General features: G+C 37.9%; 1 protein-coding gene across 1 annotated transcript in view; it reads right to left on the bottom strand.

Annotated features, from left to right (window-relative positions):
* Nucleotides 1–20,309, bottom strand: part of COL21A1 (collagen type XXI alpha 1 chain) — a 234,927-nt gene that overhangs the window by 148,568 nt on the left and 66,050 nt on the right. The window contains exons 2-3 of the mRNA XM_059880512.1: nucleotides 18,343–18,454; nucleotides 10,148–10,699 (exon numbers count right to left, since the gene is read on the bottom strand). Coding sequence (XP_059736495.1) covers nucleotides 10,148–10,699; nucleotides 18,343–18,430 — 640 coding nt within the window. The 5' untranslated portion in view covers nucleotides 18,431–18,454. The remainder of the gene's footprint in view (nucleotides 1–10,147; nucleotides 10,700–18,342; nucleotides 18,455–20,309) is intronic.

Here is a 20,309-nt window from a genome sequence, read left to right as displayed (position 1 = left end):
CAAACAAAAGAGGAAGAGATAGGGAATCTACGTGATAAAGAATTCCGAATAATGATAGTGAAAATGATCCAAAATTTGAAATAAAAATGGAATCACAGATAAATATCCTGGAGACAAGGATTGAGAAGATGCAAGAAAGGTTTAACAAGGACCTAAAAGAAATAAAAAAGAGTCAATATATAATGAATAATGAAATAAATGAGATCAAAAACACTCTGGAGGCAACAAATAGTAGAATAACAGAGGCAGAAGATAGGATTAGTGAATTAGAAGATAGAATGGTAGAAATAAATGAATCAGAGAGGAAAAAAGAAAAATGAATTAAAAGAAATGAGGACAATCTCAGAGACCTCCAGGACAATATTAAACGCTACAACATTCAAATCATAGGAGTCCCAGAAGAAGAAGACAAAAAGAAAGACCATGAGAAAATACTTGAGAAGATAATAGTTGAAAACTTCCCTAAAATGGGGAAGGAAATAATCACCCAAGTCCAAGAAACCGAGAGAGTCCCAAACAGGATAAACCCAAGGCGAAACACCCCAAGACACATATTAATCAAATTAACAAAGATCAAACACAAAGAACAAATATTAAAAGTGGCAAGGGAAAAACAACAAATATCACACAAGGGAATTCCCATAAGGATAACAGCTGATCTTTCAATAGAAACTCTTCAAGCCAGGAGGGAATGGCAAGACATACTTAAAGTGATGAAAGAAAATAACCTACAGCCCAGATTACTGTACCCAGCAAGGATCTCATTCAAATATGAAGGAGAAATCAAAAGCTTTACAGACAAGCAAAAGCTGAGAGAATTCAGCACCACCAAATCAGCTCTCCAACAAATACTAAAGGATATTCTCTAGACAGGAAACACAAAAAGGGTGTATAAACTGAAACCCAAAACAATAAAGTAAATGGCAATGGGGTCATACTTATCAATAATTATCTTAATCATACTTATCAATAATTATCTTAAATGTAAATGGGTTGAATGCCCCAACCAAAAGACAAAGACTGGCTGAATGGATACAAAAACAAAACCCCTATATATGTTGTCTACAAGAGACCCACCTCAAAACAGGGGACACATACAGACTGAAAGGGAAGGGCTGGAAAAAGATTTTCCATGCAAATAGAGACCAAAAAAGAAGCAGGAGTAGCAATACTCATATCAGATAAAATAGATTTTAAAACAAGACTTTAAAACAAAAGCTGTGAAAAGAGACAAAGAAGGACACTACATAATGATCAAAGGATCAATCCAAGAAGAAGATATAACAATTATAAATATATATGCACCCAACATAGGAGCACTGCAATATGTAAGACAAATGCTAACAAGTATGAAAGGGGAAATTAACAATAAGACAATAATAGTGGGAGACTTTAATACCCCACTCACACCTATGGATAGATCAACTAAACAGAAAATTAACAAGGAATCACAAACTTTAAATGATACAATAGACCAGTTAGACCTAATTGATATCTATAAAGACATTTCACCCCAAAACGATGAATTTCACTTTTTTCTCAAGCGCACATGGAACCTTCTCCAGGATAGATCACATCCTGGGCCATAAATCTAGCCTTGGTAAATTCAAAAAAATTGAAGTCATTCCAAGCATCTTTTCTGACCACAATGCAGTAAGATTAGATCTCAATTACAGGAGAAAAACTATTAAAAATGCCAACATATGGAGGCTGAACAACATGCTGCTGAATAACCAACAAATCACAGAAGAAATCAAAAAAGAAATCAAAATTTTCATAGAAACAAATGAAAATGAAAACACAACAACCCAAAACCTGTGGGACACTGTAAAAGCAGTCCTAAGGGGAAAGTTCATAGCAATACAGGCATACCTCAAGAAACAAGAAAAAAGTCAAATAAATCACCTAACTCTACACCTAAAGCAACTAGAAAAGGAGGAAATGAAGAACCCCTAGGGTTAGTAGAAGGAAAGAGATCTTAAAAATTAGGGAAAATAAATAAATGCAAATAAATGCAAAAGAAACAAAAGAGACCATAGCAAAAATCAACAAAGCCAGAAGCTGGTTCTTTGAAAGGATAAATAAAATTGACAAACCATTAGCCAGACTCATCAAGAAACAAAGGGAGAAAAATCAAACCAATAAAATTAGAAATGAAAATGGAGAGATCACAACAGACAACACAGAAATACAAAGGATCATAAGAGACTACTATCAGCAATTATATGCCAATAAAATGGAGAACGTGGAAGAAATGAACAAATTTCTTTTGTTTAAACTTTTCTAAATTCTTAGAAAAGTACAACTTTCCAAAACTGGACCAGGAAGAAATAGAAAATCTTAACAGACCCATCACAAGCATGGAAATTGAAACTGTAATCAGAAATCTTCCAGCAAACAAGACCCCAGGTCCAGATGGCTTCACAGCTGAATTCTACCAAAAATTTAGAGAGGAGCTAACACCTATCCTACTCAAACTCTTCCAGAAAATTGCAGAGGAAGGTAAACTTCCAAACTCATTCTATGAGGCCACCATCACCCTAATACCAAAACCTGACAAAGATGCCACAAAAAAAGAAAACTACAGGCCAATATCACTGATGAACACAGATGCAAAAATCCTTAACAAAATTCTAGCAATCAGAATCCAACAGCACATTAAAAAGATCATACACCATGACCAAGTGGGCTTTATCCCAGTGATGCAAGGATTCTTCAACATCCGCAAACCAATCAATGAAATACATCACATTAACAAATTTAAAAATAAAAACAATATGATTATCTCAATAGATGCGGAGAAAGCCTTTGACAAAATTCAACATCCATTTATGATTAAAAAAAATAACTCTCCAGAAAGCAGGAATAGAAGGAACATACCTCAACATAATAAAAGCTATATATGACAAACCCACAGGAAAAACATTATCCTCAATGGTGAAAAATTGAAAGCTATTCCCCAAAAGTCAGGAACAAGACAAGGGTGTGGAAGTTTTGGCCACAGCAATCAGAGCAGAAAAAGAAATAAAAGGAATCCAAATTCAAAAAGAAGAAGTAAGACTCTCACTGTTTGCAGATGACATGATCCTCTACATAGAAAACCCTAAAGACTCCACCAGAAAATTACTAGAACTAATCAATGAATATAGTAAAGTTGCAGGATATAAAATCAACACACAGAAATCCCTTGCATGCCTATACACTAATAATGAGAAAATAGAAAGAGAAATTACGAAAACAATTCCATTCACCATTGCAACAAAAAGAATAAAATACTTAGGAATATATCTACCTAAAGAAACTAAAGACCTATATATAGAAAACTATAAAACACTGGTGAAAGAAATCAAAGAGGACACTAATAGATGGAGAAATATACCATGTTCATGGATTGGAAGAATCAATATAGTGAAAATGAGTATACTACCCAAAGCAATTTATAGATTCAATGCAATCCCTATCAAGCTACCAACGGTATTCTTCACAGAGCTAGAACAAATAATTTCACAATTTGTATGGAAATACAAAAAAACCTCGAATAGCCAAAGCAATCTTGAGAAAGAAGAATGGAACTGGAGGAATCAACCTGCCTGACTTCAGGCTCTACTACAAAGCCATAGTCATCAAGACAGTATGGTACTGGCACAAAGACAGAAATATAGATCAATGGAACAAAATAGAAAGCCCAGAGATAAATCCACACACCTATGGACACCTTATCCTTTGACAAAGGAGGCAAGAATATACAATGGAGAAAAGACAATCTCTTTAACAAATGGTGCTGGGAAAACTGGTCAACCACTTGTAAAAGAATAAAACTAGAACACTTACTAACACCATACACAAAAATAAACTCAAAATGGATTAAAGATCTAAACGTAAGACCAGAAACTATAAAACTCCTAGAGGAGAACATAGGCAAAACACTCTCTGACATAAATCACAGCAGGATCCTCTACGACCCACCTCCCAGAATATTGGAAATAAAAGCAAAAATAAACAAATGGGACCTAATTAAACTTAAAAGCTTCTGTACAACAAAGGAAACTATAAGCAAGGTGAAAAGACAGCCTTCAGAATGGGAGAAAATAATAGCAAATGAAGCAACTGACAAACAATTAATCTCAAAAATATACAAACAACTCCTACAGCTCAATTCCAGAAAAACAAATGACCCAATCAAAAAATGGGCCAAAGAACTAAATAGACATTTCTCCAAAGAAGACATACAAATGGCTAACAAACACATGAAAAGATGCTCAACATCACTCATTATTAGAGAAATGCAAATCAAAACCACTTCACACCAGTGAAGACTGGTACCATTTCACGCCAGTCAGAATGGCTGTGATCCAAAAGTCTACAAGCAATAAATGCTGGAGAGGGTGTGGAGAAAAGGGAACCTTCTTACACTGTTGGTGGGAATGCAATCTAGTACAGCCACTATGGAGAACAGTGTGGAGATTCCTTAAAAAACTGGAAATAGAACTGCCTTATCACCCAGCAATCCCACTGCTTGGCATACACACTGAGGAAACCAGAAGGGAGAGACACGTGTACCCCAGTGTTTATCGCAGCACTGTTCATAATAGCCAGGACATGGAATCAACCTAGATGTCCATTGGCAGATGAATGGATAAGAAAGCTGTGGTACATATACACAATGGAGTATTACTCAGCCATTAAAAAGAATACATTTGAATCAGTTCTAATGAGGTGGATGAAACTGGAGCCTATTATACAGAGTGAAGTAAGCCAGAAAGAAAAACACCAATACAGTACACTAACGCATATATATGGAATTTAGAAAGATGGTAACAATAACCCTGTATACGAGACAGCAAAAGAGACACTAATGTATAGAACAGTCTTTTGGACTCTGAGGGAGACGGAGAGGGTGGGATGATTTGGGAGAATGGCATTGAAACATGTATAATATCATATATGAAACGAGTCACCAGTCCAGGTTCGATGCACGATACTGGATGCTTGGGGCTGGTGCACTGTATGTATGTATGTATGTATGGGGAGGGAGGAGGGAGGAGGGTTCAGGATGGGGAACACGTGTATACCTGTGGTGGATTCATGTTGATATATGGCAAAACCAATACAATATTGTAAAGTAAAAAATTAAATTAAATTAAATTTAAAAAAATTAAAATGAATTAAAAAAAGTGTAAAGGGGGCAGAAAAGAACAAAAAATAGAGTTTTGAAGTTATTAAAATAGATTGATATAACTATATGATGTTTTCTATATCAGAGGAAACTAGCGTGCTACAGTCCGTAGGGTTGCAAAGAGTCAGAAATGACTGAGTAGGCATGCCTGTGTCACATAGTAACCCCAAAAAACCTATAGAAAACATACAAAAGTAAATTAAAAAGGAATTTGCATGTCACTACAAAAATCAATAAAACACAAAAGAAAATAGGAAGAGAGAAAAGAGGAACTAAAAAAAGGTCAGAAAAAAAATTATAAATGACTATATTAAATCATTCCCTATCAGTAGTTACTTCAGATGTGAATTAATTAAAATCCTCAATAAAAGGCATAGAGTAGCTAAATGGATTTTAAAAAATACTATTCATGCTGTCTACGAGAAATTTACTTTAGAATTAAGGACACACATAGGATAAAAGTAAAGGGGTAAAGGGATGGAAAAAAGATACTCCATACAAAAGTTTACCAAAGAGAACAAAAATGGTGACAAATGGACTTTAAGTCAAAAATCTCTCAAAAGAGACAAGGAAGGACAGTGTGTGTGTGTGTGTGTGTGTGCGTGTGTGTGTGTGTATATGTTTTACTGGCAAATTAACCAATTTATATATATTTTGGTTAATTTGCCAGTAAAACATACGAATTATAAATATATATGCAATCAACATTACAGCACCCAAATATATGATGCAAACATTGACAAAACTGACAGCAACCCAATAACAGTAAGGGATTTCAATGTTCCAGTAAATAATGAATAGAATATTCAGCAGAGAAGGCAATGGCACCCCACTCCAGTACTCTTGCCTGGAAAATCCCATGGATGCAGGAGCCTGGTAGGCTACAGTCCATGGGGTCACGAAGAGTTGGACACGACTGAGCGACTTCACTTAACTCTTCACTTTCAAGCATTGGAGAAGTAAACAGCAACCCACTCCAGTGTTCTTGCCTGGAGAATCCCAGGGACAGGGGAGCCTGGTGGGCTGCTGTCTATGGGGTCACACAGAGTCAGACACGACTGAAGCGACTTAGCAGCAGCAGCAGCAGCAGAATATTCAGATGGAAGGTCAACAAAAGAACAACATTCTAGGCCAAATGAATCTAATAGACATATATAGAACACACTGCCTACCCCCATCATGGCCACAGCACCAGAATACACGTTCTTCTCAAGTACAGATGAAACAGTCTCCAGGATAGGTAATACATTAGGTTAAAAATAAATAAATAAATAAGCCTTCACAAATTTAAGAAGATTGAAATCATACCAGGTATATTTTCCAACCACAACTGAATGATATTAAAATAATTTTATTTTAATATTTTTCATTAATATGCCAGGAGGAAAACTGGAAAATTCACAAATACATGGAAATTAATACACTCTTGAACAATCCTTAAGTCAAATAAGGATTTGACTTATTTGACAGAAGATATCTTATACAAACAAACCATAAAATACTACATACCAAAACATATGGGATGCAGCAAAAGCAGGACTCAGAAGGACATTCATAGCAATAAAAATAATAAAGACCTAAATAAACAGCCTACCTTTACAAGTCAAAGAACTAAAAAAGGACAAACTAAGCCCAAGTTGAAAGAAATACTCTCTGATAAATAAAGAAATCATTTTTCATCACTTTTAGGTGGTCTTGAAATAAGGAACATATTGAACAATACATCTTCAAGGAAACAGTAGATTCATGAATATGAAATAATCTATGCGGGAACAAAGAGTTGGATAATATTTTGTTCATCCTGGATCAACAACAGTAGAATATAAAAGGGAACAACTCTATATGCTAAACACCACAAAATAGAAGTTAACTGTCAAAAAAAAGGTGAGCTAGTCAAATAATCTAACATATATAATGTTAATTAATATATATAATTTGAGGCTGCTGCAATATAGCAGTGCATTAATTTAGTGCATTAATCACACTGTGTAATACAGTATGAAATGTCAAGTGCAAAAAAACTCATATCTTCCACAAGTACAACTTCAAAATGTACATTTTAAAAGATGTCTATTGTACAGTGAATATGTGAACTGAATAGACACAGACATTACTTACATTCTTTTTCTGAGTGTGGATGAAGAAATATTTGGCAAGATTTCAAATTTGATTTTTTTTTTACAGATCAGACATTTTAGCTGAAAGAAGCTTTACCCCTTTACACACAGCTACTCTTTCATGTGTATTTTTAAAAATTTAAATACAGAGAATGCATTTATCAAAATACAGATCTTCAGGAAAAGTCTATGAAGCAAATACTTAACAGACATATTTAATCAAATTTATATTTTAGGATTAAAATGAATGGTAAGCGTAATTTTACCATGGAAAGTTTATTTTAATAATGAAGTATACCTAACTTCCTAACTGGAAGGAGGAGGAGCCTGGTAGGCTGCAGTCCATGGGGTCACAAAGAGTTGGACACGACTGAGCGACTTCCCTTTCACTTTTCACTTTGATGCATTGGAGAAGGAAATGGCAACCCACTCCAGTGTTCTTGCCTGGAGAATCCCAGGGACGGGGGAGCCTGGTGGGCTGCTGTCTCAGGGGTCGCATAGAGTCGGACACGACTGAAGCGACTTAGCAGCAGTAGCAGCAGCATACCTAACTTCAAAGTGAAAGATTTCTAACTAATCCAATAACACATTAAAAATCTCAATTCCTTTGACCTGTTCAACACAATAAAAGTCAACACAGTCTTACTGTTAGAGACTCATAAAAAGAATAACTGTACTGAGCATTTGTATTTACTTATTAGTACCTTTTTAAAAGTTTTATTATAGAAAATACTTAATTTTCTATGCTCTTTGTTTTGTAGTGGTTTCTTAAAATAGTAGATAATCTAAAAAGCTTTGAAGTGTTTTTCTTTACCACAGTCCCCTCAAATACAAAGAAAATAAAGAAATTAAGTTGTTTTCTAAGTCACAATCATGTAGAAATTTTTCTATCAAAAGTGAACCAAACAATTTTTGGATTTTTTGGTAGGTAAACTGGGAAAAAACATTTCCATTTGCATGAATATGATTTTAGGTAGATGGCACATTAAATGCCTATAATATTAAAAATAAATGATATGAATAAATTATTCTCCCCCCAAATAACTTAAACACAAGCATGTCTGTACTCCTACAGGTTTAATATTTACAAAAATTGGAACTTTCCTATATTTTATGGGATGATGTAAACTTAATAAACTCCAGTATTTAATGGAATGATGTAAACATAATTAATAGACTAGCAAGCACTATATTTTCAAAGGTTTCCTCATTGCTGGTAGGAGTTTGTTTTTCTTAAGTGAAATTTTTAAGACTCTTCAAAAGTTTTAAAAATGTTAGTAATTTGATATTTGTTTTCTGTTTTCTTTAATCCCCATTCACAATTAGGTACAGGAATATTCAGTTATTTGTATTAGAAAAACTTAGGAATAAACCAACTATACAAAAATGGAGAAAATTTAAATAATCTTAAAAGATTATATGCTATAATATTAATAGTTTAAAATCATACATATAGTAACATAGTATAAATAATATGAAAAGAGAGTATGAAATTACTTATACAATATTATCCTTATTTAGACAGTCTTTCCAGGTGGCTCAGACAATAAAGAATTCACTTGCAATACAGGAAACTTGGGTTTGATCTTTGGATTGGAAAGATTCCCCGGAGAAGGGAATGGCTACCCACTCCAATATTCTTGCCTGGAGAATCCCATGGACCGAGGAGCTTGGCAGGCTACAGTCCATGGGATCACAACCAGTCAGACACAACTGAATAAGCATGCACGCACACACACACACACGCACCACATCCTTATTCAGGCACATGAATAAACTCTCAAACACTCTGAAATCAAAAAAGACTAGAGCTCAGCTTTCTGAGCACTGAAGAATGCTTTTGAACTGTGGTGTTGGAGAAGACTCTTAAGAGTCCCTTGGACTGTAAGGAGATGAAACCAGTCCATCCTAAAGGAAATTAGTCCTGAATATTTATTGGAAGGACTGATGCTGAAGCTGAAACTCCAATACTTTGGCCACCTGAGGTGAGAAACTGACTCATTGGAAAAGACCCTGATGCTTGTAAAGATTGAAGGCAGCACAAGAAGGGGATGACAGAGGATGAGATGGTTGGATGACATCAGTGACTTGATGGACATGAGTTTGAACAAGCTCTGGAAGTTAGTGATGGACAGGAAAGTCTAGCATGCTGCAGTCCATGAGGTTGCAAAGAGTTTGACACAACTGAGAAACTGAAATGACTGACTGTATATGTTGATATATACAACTGTGTGCATAATTGATATATAAATGCATAATTAATTCATGATTAATTCTAAATTATATCTAATTAATGAGCACATAATTGAATAAGAATTGATAGCTTTTATGAACTTTGTACAGAATATTAAAGCTTTCCTAGGTAAAATAAAAAAATTTATTTCATATTTTTTGAGAATTTGTGTAACTTGAATGAGTAAAATATTATTTTATGTAAGTTCAATAAAAAATGAAACTGTAAAAAAAAAAAAAAGACTAGAATGGAAAAGGCAGAAACCTTGCTAACAGGAGTGATATAATCATACATGATTTACATATATTTTCATTCTTTATGTATCTTAACTTTATCTAACCTCCACAATAAACACATTGTATCTGAAAGAAACACACACACACACACACAAAAATCACAAAATATAATATCCTCCAACTATAGATTTTACAAGAAAGCAATTGTTCCCAAAAACAAAGTTTATCCAGAATAACTCTAACATAGAAATGTGTGCTCACTTCAGTTCTGACCTAACTCATCTGACATTGAATAAAACCATCTCCCCCACTGTAAAAGAACAGGTTATACAAAACTGTAAGAGATTGTCATTCTTACTTGTTTCCACATTATATTAAGGCTTACCTTCACAAAGTTTCTGCTTCATCACCTCCCTTATTTTGGATATTGCAATGTAGTCTTCCACATAAAACACATAGGTGGATGAAGGCTTGTTGGCAATAGCTCTAAGTTCTGCCTCTTCTGTTTCTGACCCAACACCAATGGCGAACAATGTTATTCTACTGTCTCTTGCTGCTTCTGCAGCATCCTTGACTTCATCTTGGGATTTCCCATCCGTAAGGACTACTGCGATCTTAGTCAGAAACCGTGCGGACTTGGCAAAAAGGTAATCAAGGGCAAACTGGATGGCCTTTCCAGTCCGTGTGTTTCCTCCCAAGTAATGTATTGACTCCATGGCTGCCATCAAGTTCTCTCCCGATTCATGGCTCCCCAGGGGGATCTCCAGGACAGGGTAGTCACTGTACTGAACCACCCCAACCTGAATAAACTTCGGTCCTATGTCAAAGTTCTTTGTGATATTGACAAGCCACTTTTTCACTATTTCAAAGTTTTCTGGGCCAACACTGTAAGAGCCATCCAAGATGAAAACTAAATCTGTCGGAGCAGTACGACAACCTAAGCGAGAAAGAAAATCATCAGAGTACATGTGTTACAGAAAAAAAGGAAAGAGGAAGGTTTCAAATGCATGAATTTTTCATTAACCAGATTGGAGAATCCTTTCACAATGTATGTATATAAAGTCACCACAGTGTATACTTTAAATATCGTACAGTTTTACATATCAATTATATTGAATACCTCAATAAAGCTGAAAATTTTTAAAGTAAAAGATACAGTAAGCAGTTTATAAGAGTTTTGTGAAGATTAATATGACACACTGCTTAACTCATGAAAATTCTTTATAAATGAGGGCTATGACTTTTGTTGATATTTTTGAATTATCTTATTTTAAGGATTAATGAATGAATCAGCTTTAAAATCAGACATTAAAAAATGGATGCTTGCATTGTTGGTGGGAATGTAAATTGATATAGCCCAGTACGGAGAATAGTATGGAGATTCTTTAAAAAACTAGGAATAAAACTACCATGTAACCCAACAATCACACTATTGGTCATATACTCTGAGGAAACCATAACTGAAAAAGACACATGTACCCCAATGTTCATTGCAGCACTGTTTACAATAGCTAGGACATGGAAGCAACCTAGATATCCATTGACAGATGAATGGATAAAGAAGTTGTGGCACATATACACAATGGAGTATTACTCAGTCATGTAAAGGAACACATTTGAGTTAGTTCTAATGAGTTGGATGAACCTGGAGCCTGTTATACACAGTGAAGTCAGAAGGAGAAACACAAATCTCCTATATTAATGCATATGTATGGGATCTAGAAAGATGGTGCTGATGACCCAGTTTGCAGGACAGCAGTGGAGACTGACCTGGAGGGCTTCCCCGGAGGCTCAGGTGGTAAAGATCTGACCTCAATGCTGGAGACCTGGCTTTGAACCCTGGGTTGGGAGGATCCCCTGGAGAAGGGAAAGGCTACCCACTCCAGTGTTCTTGCCTGGAAAATCCCATGGACAGAGGAGGCTGGCAGGGAGTCCATGGAGTCGCAAAGAGTCGGACACGACTGAGCGACTTGCACTTTCATTTTCAGTGCAGACATAGAGAACAGACTTGTAGACACAGTGGAGGAAGGAAAGGGTGGGACAGACTGAGAGAATGGCATCAGAACATATGTACATTTACAATGTGTATACATTCACGTTTACAATTACCATATGTCAAACAGATAACCAGTGGGGATTTGCTGTATGAGGCAGGGAGCTCAAACCTGATGACCTATGACAACTTAGAGGGGTGGGATGGGATGGGAGTTGGCAGGAAGGTTCAAGAGGGAGGGGTAACATGCATACCTACGACTGACTCATATGGATGTATGGCAGAAACCAACACAACATTGTAAAGCAATTACCCTCCACTTAAAATAAATAAATTTTTTAAAATGATAAATAAAAAACAAAAAATGGGTGCTACATATGAATATGACATCTAGATATCTCTTTGAAGGGGCAGGTATTGTTATAAAGCAACATTTTATTCTATTTCTCAAGAGAATAAATCAAACCACAAAATTTTTTAATAAATAAATGCATCATTTTCAGCTATACACTAACATCATTATCAATGAAATATGTTTCAGTTCAGTTCAGTCGCTCAGTCATGTCCGACTCTTTGCGACTCCATGAATCACAGCACGCCAGGCCTCCCTGTCCATCACCAACTCCTGGAGTTTACTCAGATTCACGTCCATCGAGTCAGTGATGCCATCCAGCCATCTCATCCTCTGTCGCCCCCTTCTCCTCCTGCCCCCAATCCCTCCCAGCATCAGGATCTTTTCCAATGAGTCAACACTTCGCATGAGGTGGCCAAAGTAGTGGAGTTTCAGTTTCAGCATCATTCCTTCCAAAGAAATCCCAGGGCTGATCTCCTTTAGAATGGAATGGCTGTATCTCCTTGCAGTCCAAGGGACTCTCAAGAGTCTTCTCCAACACCACAGTTCAAAAGCATCAATTCTTCGGTGCTCAGCTTTCTTCACAGTCCAACTTTCACATCCATACATGACCACTGGCAAAACAATAGCCTTGACTAGACGGACCTTTGTTGGCAAAGTAATGTCTCTGCTTTTCAATATGCTATCTATGTTGGTCATAACTTTTCTTCCAAGGAGTAACCATCTTTTAATTTCATGGCTGCAGTCACAATCTGCAGTAATTTGGGAGCCCCCCAAAATAAAGTCTGACACTGTTTCCACTGTTTCCCCATCTATTTTCCATGAAGTGATGGGACCAGATGCCATGATCTTTGTTTTCTGAATGTTGAGCTTTAAGCCAACTTTTTCACTCTCCACTTTCACTTTCATCAGGAGGCTTTTTAGTTCCTCTTCACTTTCTGCCATAAGGGTGGTGTCATCTGCATATCTGAGGTTATTGAGATTTCTCCCGGCAATCTTGATTCCAGGGCATGCTTCTTCCAGCCCAGCGTTTCTCATGATGTACCCTGCATATAAGTTAAATAAGCAGGGTGACAATATACAGCCTTGATGTACTCCTTTTCCTATTTGGAAGCATTCTGTTGTTCCATGTCCAGTTCTAACTGTTGCTTCCTGACCTGCATACAGACTTCTCAAGAGGCAGGTCAGGTGGTCTGGTATTCCCATCTCTTTCAGAATTTTCCACAGTTTATTGTGATCCACACAGTCAAAGGCTTTGGCATAGTCAATAAAGAAGAAATAGATGTTTTTCTGGAACTGTCTTGCTTTTTCCATGATCCAGCGGATATTGGCAATTTGATCTCTGCTTCCTCTGCCTTTTATAAAACCAGCCTGAACATCTGGAAGTTCACAGTTCACGTATTGCTGAAGCCTGGCTTGGAGAATTTTGAACATTACTTTACTAGCATGTGAGATGAGTGCAATTGAGCGGTAGTTAGAGCCTTCTTTGGCATTGCCTTTCTTTGGGATTGAAATGAAAACTGACCTTGTCCAGTCCTGTGGCCACTGCTGAGTTTTCCAAAATTTGCTGGCATATTGAGTGCAGCACTTTCACAGCATTGTCTTTCAGGATTTGAAATAGCTCAACTGGAATTCCATCACCTCCACTAGCTTTGTTCATAGTGATGCTTTCTAAGGCCCACTTGACTTCACATTCCAGGATATCTGGCTCTAGGTGAGTGATCACACCATCGTGATTATCTGGGGTGTGAAGATCTTTTTTGTACAGTTCTTCTGTGTATTCTTGCCACCTCTTCTTAATATCTTCTGCTTCTGTTAGGTCCATACCATTTCTGTCCTTTATCGAGCCCATCTTTGCATGAAATGTTCCCTTGGTATCTCTAATTTTCTTGACGAGATCTCTAGTCTTTCCCATTCTGTTTTCCTCTAGTTTTTTGCATTGATCACTGAGGAAGGCTTTCTTATCTCTTCTTGCTATTCTTTGGAACTCTGCATTCAGATGCTTATGTCTTTCCTTTTCTCCTTTGCTTTTCGCTTCTCTTCTTTTCACAGCTATTTGTAAAGCCTCCCCAGAAAGCCATTTTGCTTTTTTGCATTTCTTTTCCATGGGGATGGTCTTGATCCCTGTCTCCTGTACAATGTCATGAACCTCATTCCATAGTTCATCAGGCACTCTATCTATCAGATCTAGGCCCTTAAATCTATTTCTCACTTCCACTGTATAATCATAAGGGATTTGATTTAGGTCATGCCTGAATGGTCTAGTGGTTTTCCCTACTTTCTTCAATTTCAGTCTGAATTTGGCAATAAGGAGTTCATGATCTGAGCCACAGTCAGCTCCCGGTCTTGTTTTTGTTGACTGTATAGAGTTTCTCCATCTTTGGCTGCAAAGAATATAATCAATCTGATTTCGGTGTTGACCATCTGGTGATGTCCATGTGCAGAGTCTTCTCTTGTGTTGTTGGAAGAGGGTGTTTGCTATGACCAGTGCATTTTCTTGGCAAAACTCTATTAGTCTTTGCCCTGCTTCATTCTGTATTCCAAGGCCAAATTTGCCTGTTACTCCAGGTGTTTCTTGACTTCCTACTTTTGCATTCCAGTCCCCTATAATGAAAAGGACATCTTTTTTGGGTGTTAGTTCTAAAAGGTCTTGTAGGTCTTCATAGAACCGTTCAACTTCAGCTTCTTCAGCATTACAGGTTGGGGCATAGACTTGGATTACTGTGATGTTGAATGGTTTACCTTGGAAACGAACAGAGATCATTCTGTCGTTTTTGAGATTGCATCCAAGTACTGCATTTTGAACTCTTTTGTTGACCATGATGGCTACTCCATTTCTTCTGAGGGATTCCTGTCCACAGTAGTAGATATAATGGTCATCTGAGTTAAATTCACCCATAAATGTTAATCTGAAGTATTTATAAAAATACATATAAACCAATGAATAGGGGAAAGAAACTAAAAACAAACTTTCTGTCAACTTCAGGACTCAACTAGCCAGCAAAGGCACACACATTCTGGATATAGTTGAGAAAATTTATATGAACCAAGATCATGAAAGCAGTCATTTGTGTACTACACGCAGCATGCACGTTTAAAGGCCTGATCATTCATCTTCAGCCACTTATGTAGTAAAACATTCCTCGTGTGAAGTGAATCTAGTGCAAAGGGATAAAGCCATTCCTTTCTCCATAAAACTAAAGACTTATTAAGATCCCAGGAATCATGTGAAATCAGCACATCTTTGAGTTCTACCACAAAAAAAGACTATCTGTGGCACAACTTATATCCAGATGTACACACGTGAAAAGAACCAAAAACAAAAACTTTCTTAACTCTCTTTTCCACAGTACACAACACACTTCTAACCCCATTTCATTCTTTCAGTGTGTTTATAGTGAATACCTGCTCTCTAAGGACTGGCTTCAAACACAGGTGAGATATCTCTAAAAGCTCCCAGCCTAGTAAGACAGACAACGGGCTAGTTAGAGAAAGTAAAAGAATTATGAGAACATACAGGAGGAGGTGGCAACCTAACTGTGGAAAGTCAGGGGTTGTTCTGTGGGAAAGCAGACAGGCAACCTGAGATCAGAAAGCAGAGTTTTATCCAGGTCAAGAGGAGGACATTCTACTCAGAAGGAAAGCAAGTGCAAAGTTCAGGAGGTGAGAGACAGACCCAGCCCCATAGACGCGCTGGTTTGTCCGGGTGATTCTGTGGTCGACAGAGAGTACAGGGCAGAAGAGCAGCACTTGCTGCCTGCTTCTCTCACTTTTGCACTTAAGGCAGCAAAAATACTATTGCTCATGGCCCACAGGACAAGGACACCATGCCCTTGGAGAGGATGATTTGGAAGAGGAGGAGGTGAGTCGAGGTAGTGGGATACAAATTTTAAGTCGTGTGATTTTACTCAGATGAGGTGGTGTCGCCATGCAGAGGGGTGTGAAGGACACTCTTTCAGTAACCTCTGTCATGGGGACTGTCACCAGACTTCAGGGCAGGTACTGCAGAAATGGGATTCTGCCCAGAGACAAACTGTCCAACCCAAGGGAACTCAGCTCTCCTGATATCTTTGGAAGCTGGGTGAGGATGACAGGGTTACACTTTTATCAGTGTTTTGAGGGAGAGACAGGACAGGAAGGCTGTTTTTGCTGGCTCTTCGAGGTTGCCCTTCTTTGATGCTCTGAAGCTCGTTGTGCCTGGAACTGTGAGTATTTGTGTACCACTTGATTCAGTGGTCATAAACTTGTACAGGGTTATTCTTGGCCCTTTCTGCTCCAGTCCAGAGCCATGGGGCCTATATTTCATAACTGCAAGATTACCCAAGCGGACGGACACAAAAGCAAGTGCTGCCATTTATAAACCCCAGATGAAATAGCACTCTGAGAGATGCCCTTGTGAGAGAGGCTGGATCACCAGCGTCACAGGAAAGGAATGCACCGAAGACAAAAGTGTGGGTGTCAGTTGCCCAGTCGCGTCTGACTCTGCGACCCCATGGACTGTAGCCCCCCAGGCTCCCCTGTCCATGGACTTCTTCAGGCAAGAATACTGCAGCGGGTTGCCATTTCCTTCTCCAGGGGATCCTCCTGACCCAGGGATTGAGCCCGGGTTTCCTGCATAGCAGGCAGATTCTTTACCATCTGAGCTCCCAGGGAAGCCCACTGAAGATGAAAAGCAGGGTTCAAATATGAGCTGCAGCTCTAAGCAGAGGTATGACACTGTGCAAAGCCTGTGCCATTTATGAATTTCTTTTCCCGCTCAAAATACAAAGGGTGTCTACCTCATGGAATACTTGGGTGGAGTGAACTATGAAAGTGTTATGCAAACATTAAATATTATTGTTTTAATAAATGTTAAGTCAAGTTGAATCAAGTTGCCAAACCTGTTTTCTACTGTTAGAGGAACATTAATTCATTTATAATAGACAGTTTATATTTATGAGTTTTAAAATATGAATATAAATACACTTAAAAAATTTTTTTATTTATTTATTTTAGTTGGAGGACAATCACTTCACAACACTGTGGTGGCCCCTGCCACACACTGACTCAAATCAGCTATGGGAGCACATGCACCTCCCCCCCAACCTGGACCCCCTCCCACTGCCCTCCCCACCCCATCCCTCTGGCTTGTCCCAAAGCACTGGCTTTGAGTGCCCTGCTTCAGACATCCAACTTGCACTGATCATCTATTTTACATATGGTAATATACATGTTTCAATGCTATTCTCACATATCTTTCCACCCTCACCTTCTCCCAGATAATCCAGGAGTCTGTTCTTTACATCTGTGTCTCTTTTGCTCCCTTGCATATAGGATCATTGTCACTGTCTTTCTAAATTCCATATATATGTGTTAATATACTGTATTGGTGTTTCGCTTTCTGACTTACTTCACTCTGTATAATGGGCTCCAGTTTCATCCACTTCATTAGAACTGACTCAAATGGGTTCTTTTTTATAGCTGAGTAATATTCCATTGTGTGTATGTACCACAACTTCTTTATACATTCATCTGCCGCCAGACATCTAGGTTGCTTCCATGTCCTAGTTACTGTAAACAGTGCTGCAATGAACATAGGGGTATATGTGTCTCTTTCAATTCTGGTTTCCTCAGTGTGTATGCTAGGATGTCTGTAAAAGATGACCTGGATAGCAGAACTACAATTAGCAGCCTTTGGGATGTCCCTAGTGGTGCAGTGGTTAAGACTCCACCTCCCACTGCAGGGGAACAGATTCAGTCTCTTGTCAGGGAACTAAGATCCCGCATGCCCCAAGGTGCGGTCAACAAACAAACAAAACCCAGCTTTCCTTCTCCCATGCAAGCTTTCCTACAGGCAATCAGAATAAGAGTCAACACACTGAGCTGTCACTAGGCTGAGTCATTTATATGCCTGTGTTATTTACATAGATTATCTTGTTATCTCTATGAGATAAGTTCACAGGATGGTCCTGATAATGAATCCTGTGAGTAGGTACTTTATTTCCATATCATGAAGATTATATAAATGACTGAACAAGGTGGGTTAATATTACCATAGAATTTTCTTAAAATGACTTCTGATAGCTTTTCCTCCCAGTTAATGTGTAACATGGCGATTCATTTGTTTCAGGCAATCACAGCATCAAAGACAGAAAGAATAAGATCCTTAAAGCCAATACTTGGGCTCCTTTTATTTCATTTCCCCAATCAATGTGTTGATAAAAAAAAAAAAAAAGACAATGCCAATAATTCTTACTTGATCTTATTTCTCCATCTTCAGCTAATACAGAATTCTGAAGAAGCAGGATCGAAATTATCCAAAGAAATGTAATATGGTGAGCCATGTTTCTGTTTTTGCTTTAGGACTCCTAAAAAAGAAATAAAGAAGGAAAAAAAGAAAGTTAAATATATTAGAAAAATAAAGACAAATACCTAACAATTATAAGTTTGAATTTGGAAACTTCAATATTAGTTACAGCCCAGTTAATTTTTACTAATCTTGGAATTAACTTATGTGTCCAAATAGCCACATTTCAACTATATTAATGAAAGACAATGAATCAGAGCAGAGGAAGACCATGATAAATTTTTTCATTCATAATCATCTTGGAAAAGCAAAAACTTCTCTAAAACTTTAAGCTTTGCTCAAAATACTTACTAGAATCCCCTTTTTTAACACAGCCTGTAGAGCCCTATCATGTTCTTTCTATTATCTCAGGGGCAACACATAAGTCAGTTCAGTTCAGTTCAGTCGCTCAGTCGTGTCCAACTCTGCGACCCCATGAACCGCAGCACGCCAGGCCTCCCTGTCAATCACCAACTCCCGGAGTTCACCCAAACTCATGTCCATCGAGTTGGTGATGCCATCCAGCCTTCTCATCCTCTGTCGTCCCCTTCTCCTCCTGCCCCCAATCCCTCCCAGCATTAGGGTCTTTTCCAATGAGTCAGCTCTTCACATCAGGTGGCCAAAGTATTGGAGCTTCAGCTTCAGCATCAGTCCTTCCAATGATCGCCTTTAGGATGGACTGGTTAGATCTCCTTGCAGTCCAAGGGACTCTCAAGGGCAACACATACCCTTCTTTTAAATGTGGATTTGCATTTAAGAAACACCCAAAGCGTATCTGGTTAAAAAAAAAAAGTCTATATGATAAAACTGAATGATGGGATTTCATTCTTTAATGGCTGTAATAATTATAAACATTAAGATCTATTTTATTTAACTCATCAACACTCAGCTATGTGACCTTAGCATGTTTTCTAAGTTAGTCTCGAGACTTCACTCCTGGTTAAAGTGTGTATCCTTGCCAAAGACTGTCACTCCCAACAATGAGACCATGCCAGATAAACTATAGGCTTTTAAAACCCAGCAGAAAAGACAGGGTTTATAGAAACCTAAATGAGCTGAATTCCAAAAGTTATTAATAGGACAGAAAAGATTCAGGGCTCCTTTCATTCCAGGAGGGGGAAGAATTTGCCACAGTATAGAAGAAACCAAAGTTGGTGTGACAGACTAGAATTCTGAGAGGGCCCAGCCACAGAGCAAGGATGGGTTAATATCAGTCAGCAATTTTCCCCAGGAGCCTTATCTGGGTACATGGAATAGACAAGTAATACAGAGAAAATTGAGAGCAGGATAAAACAATCTAGAGAGATTCTTTTCCTCTCTCTCCCTCTCCAGGTACCCAGGGAATTCCTCAAATACAAATACTTATCTTGCTGAAGGTTAGAGGAGAAGCAACAGAACTGAGAAAAGCCCTTCCAAGGCACACTGGGCCTTCACTACAGTGGAGAGACACATCTCAAAAAGCAGAAAGGCAAAGAAAGGACTAGAGAAAAGAACTCAAATACAAAAAGTGGAAACTATACTGACAAACTGAGAGAAATCTTAAAAGTGTCTTCCAAGATATGAGAAGAAACAAGAAAATTTTGCTCTGATCAGGAGAAAAACACTCAACATAAGCAGATGCAGAGATAAAGAAGGCTGAGCACCAAAGAACTGATGCTTTTGAACTGTGGTATTGGAGAAGATTCTTGAGAGTACCTAGGATTGCAAAAAATCAAACCAAACAATCCTGAAGGTAATCAATTCTGAATATTCATTGGAGGGACTGATGCTGAGGCTGAAGCTCCAATACTTTGACCACCTGATTAGCAGAGCTGACTCATAGGAAAAGACCCTGATTCTGGGAAAGATTGAAGGCGGGAGGAGAAGGGGATGACAGA

The sequence above is a fragment of the Bos taurus genome, chromosome 23 (genome assembly GCF_002263795.3).
Source record: "Bos taurus isolate L1 Dominette 01449 registration number 42190680 breed Hereford chromosome 23, ARS-UCD2.0, whole genome shotgun sequence".
NCBI lineage: Eukaryota > Metazoa > Chordata > Mammalia > Artiodactyla > Bovidae > Bos > Bos taurus.
This window is presented reverse-complemented; position numbering and strand designations above follow the sequence as displayed.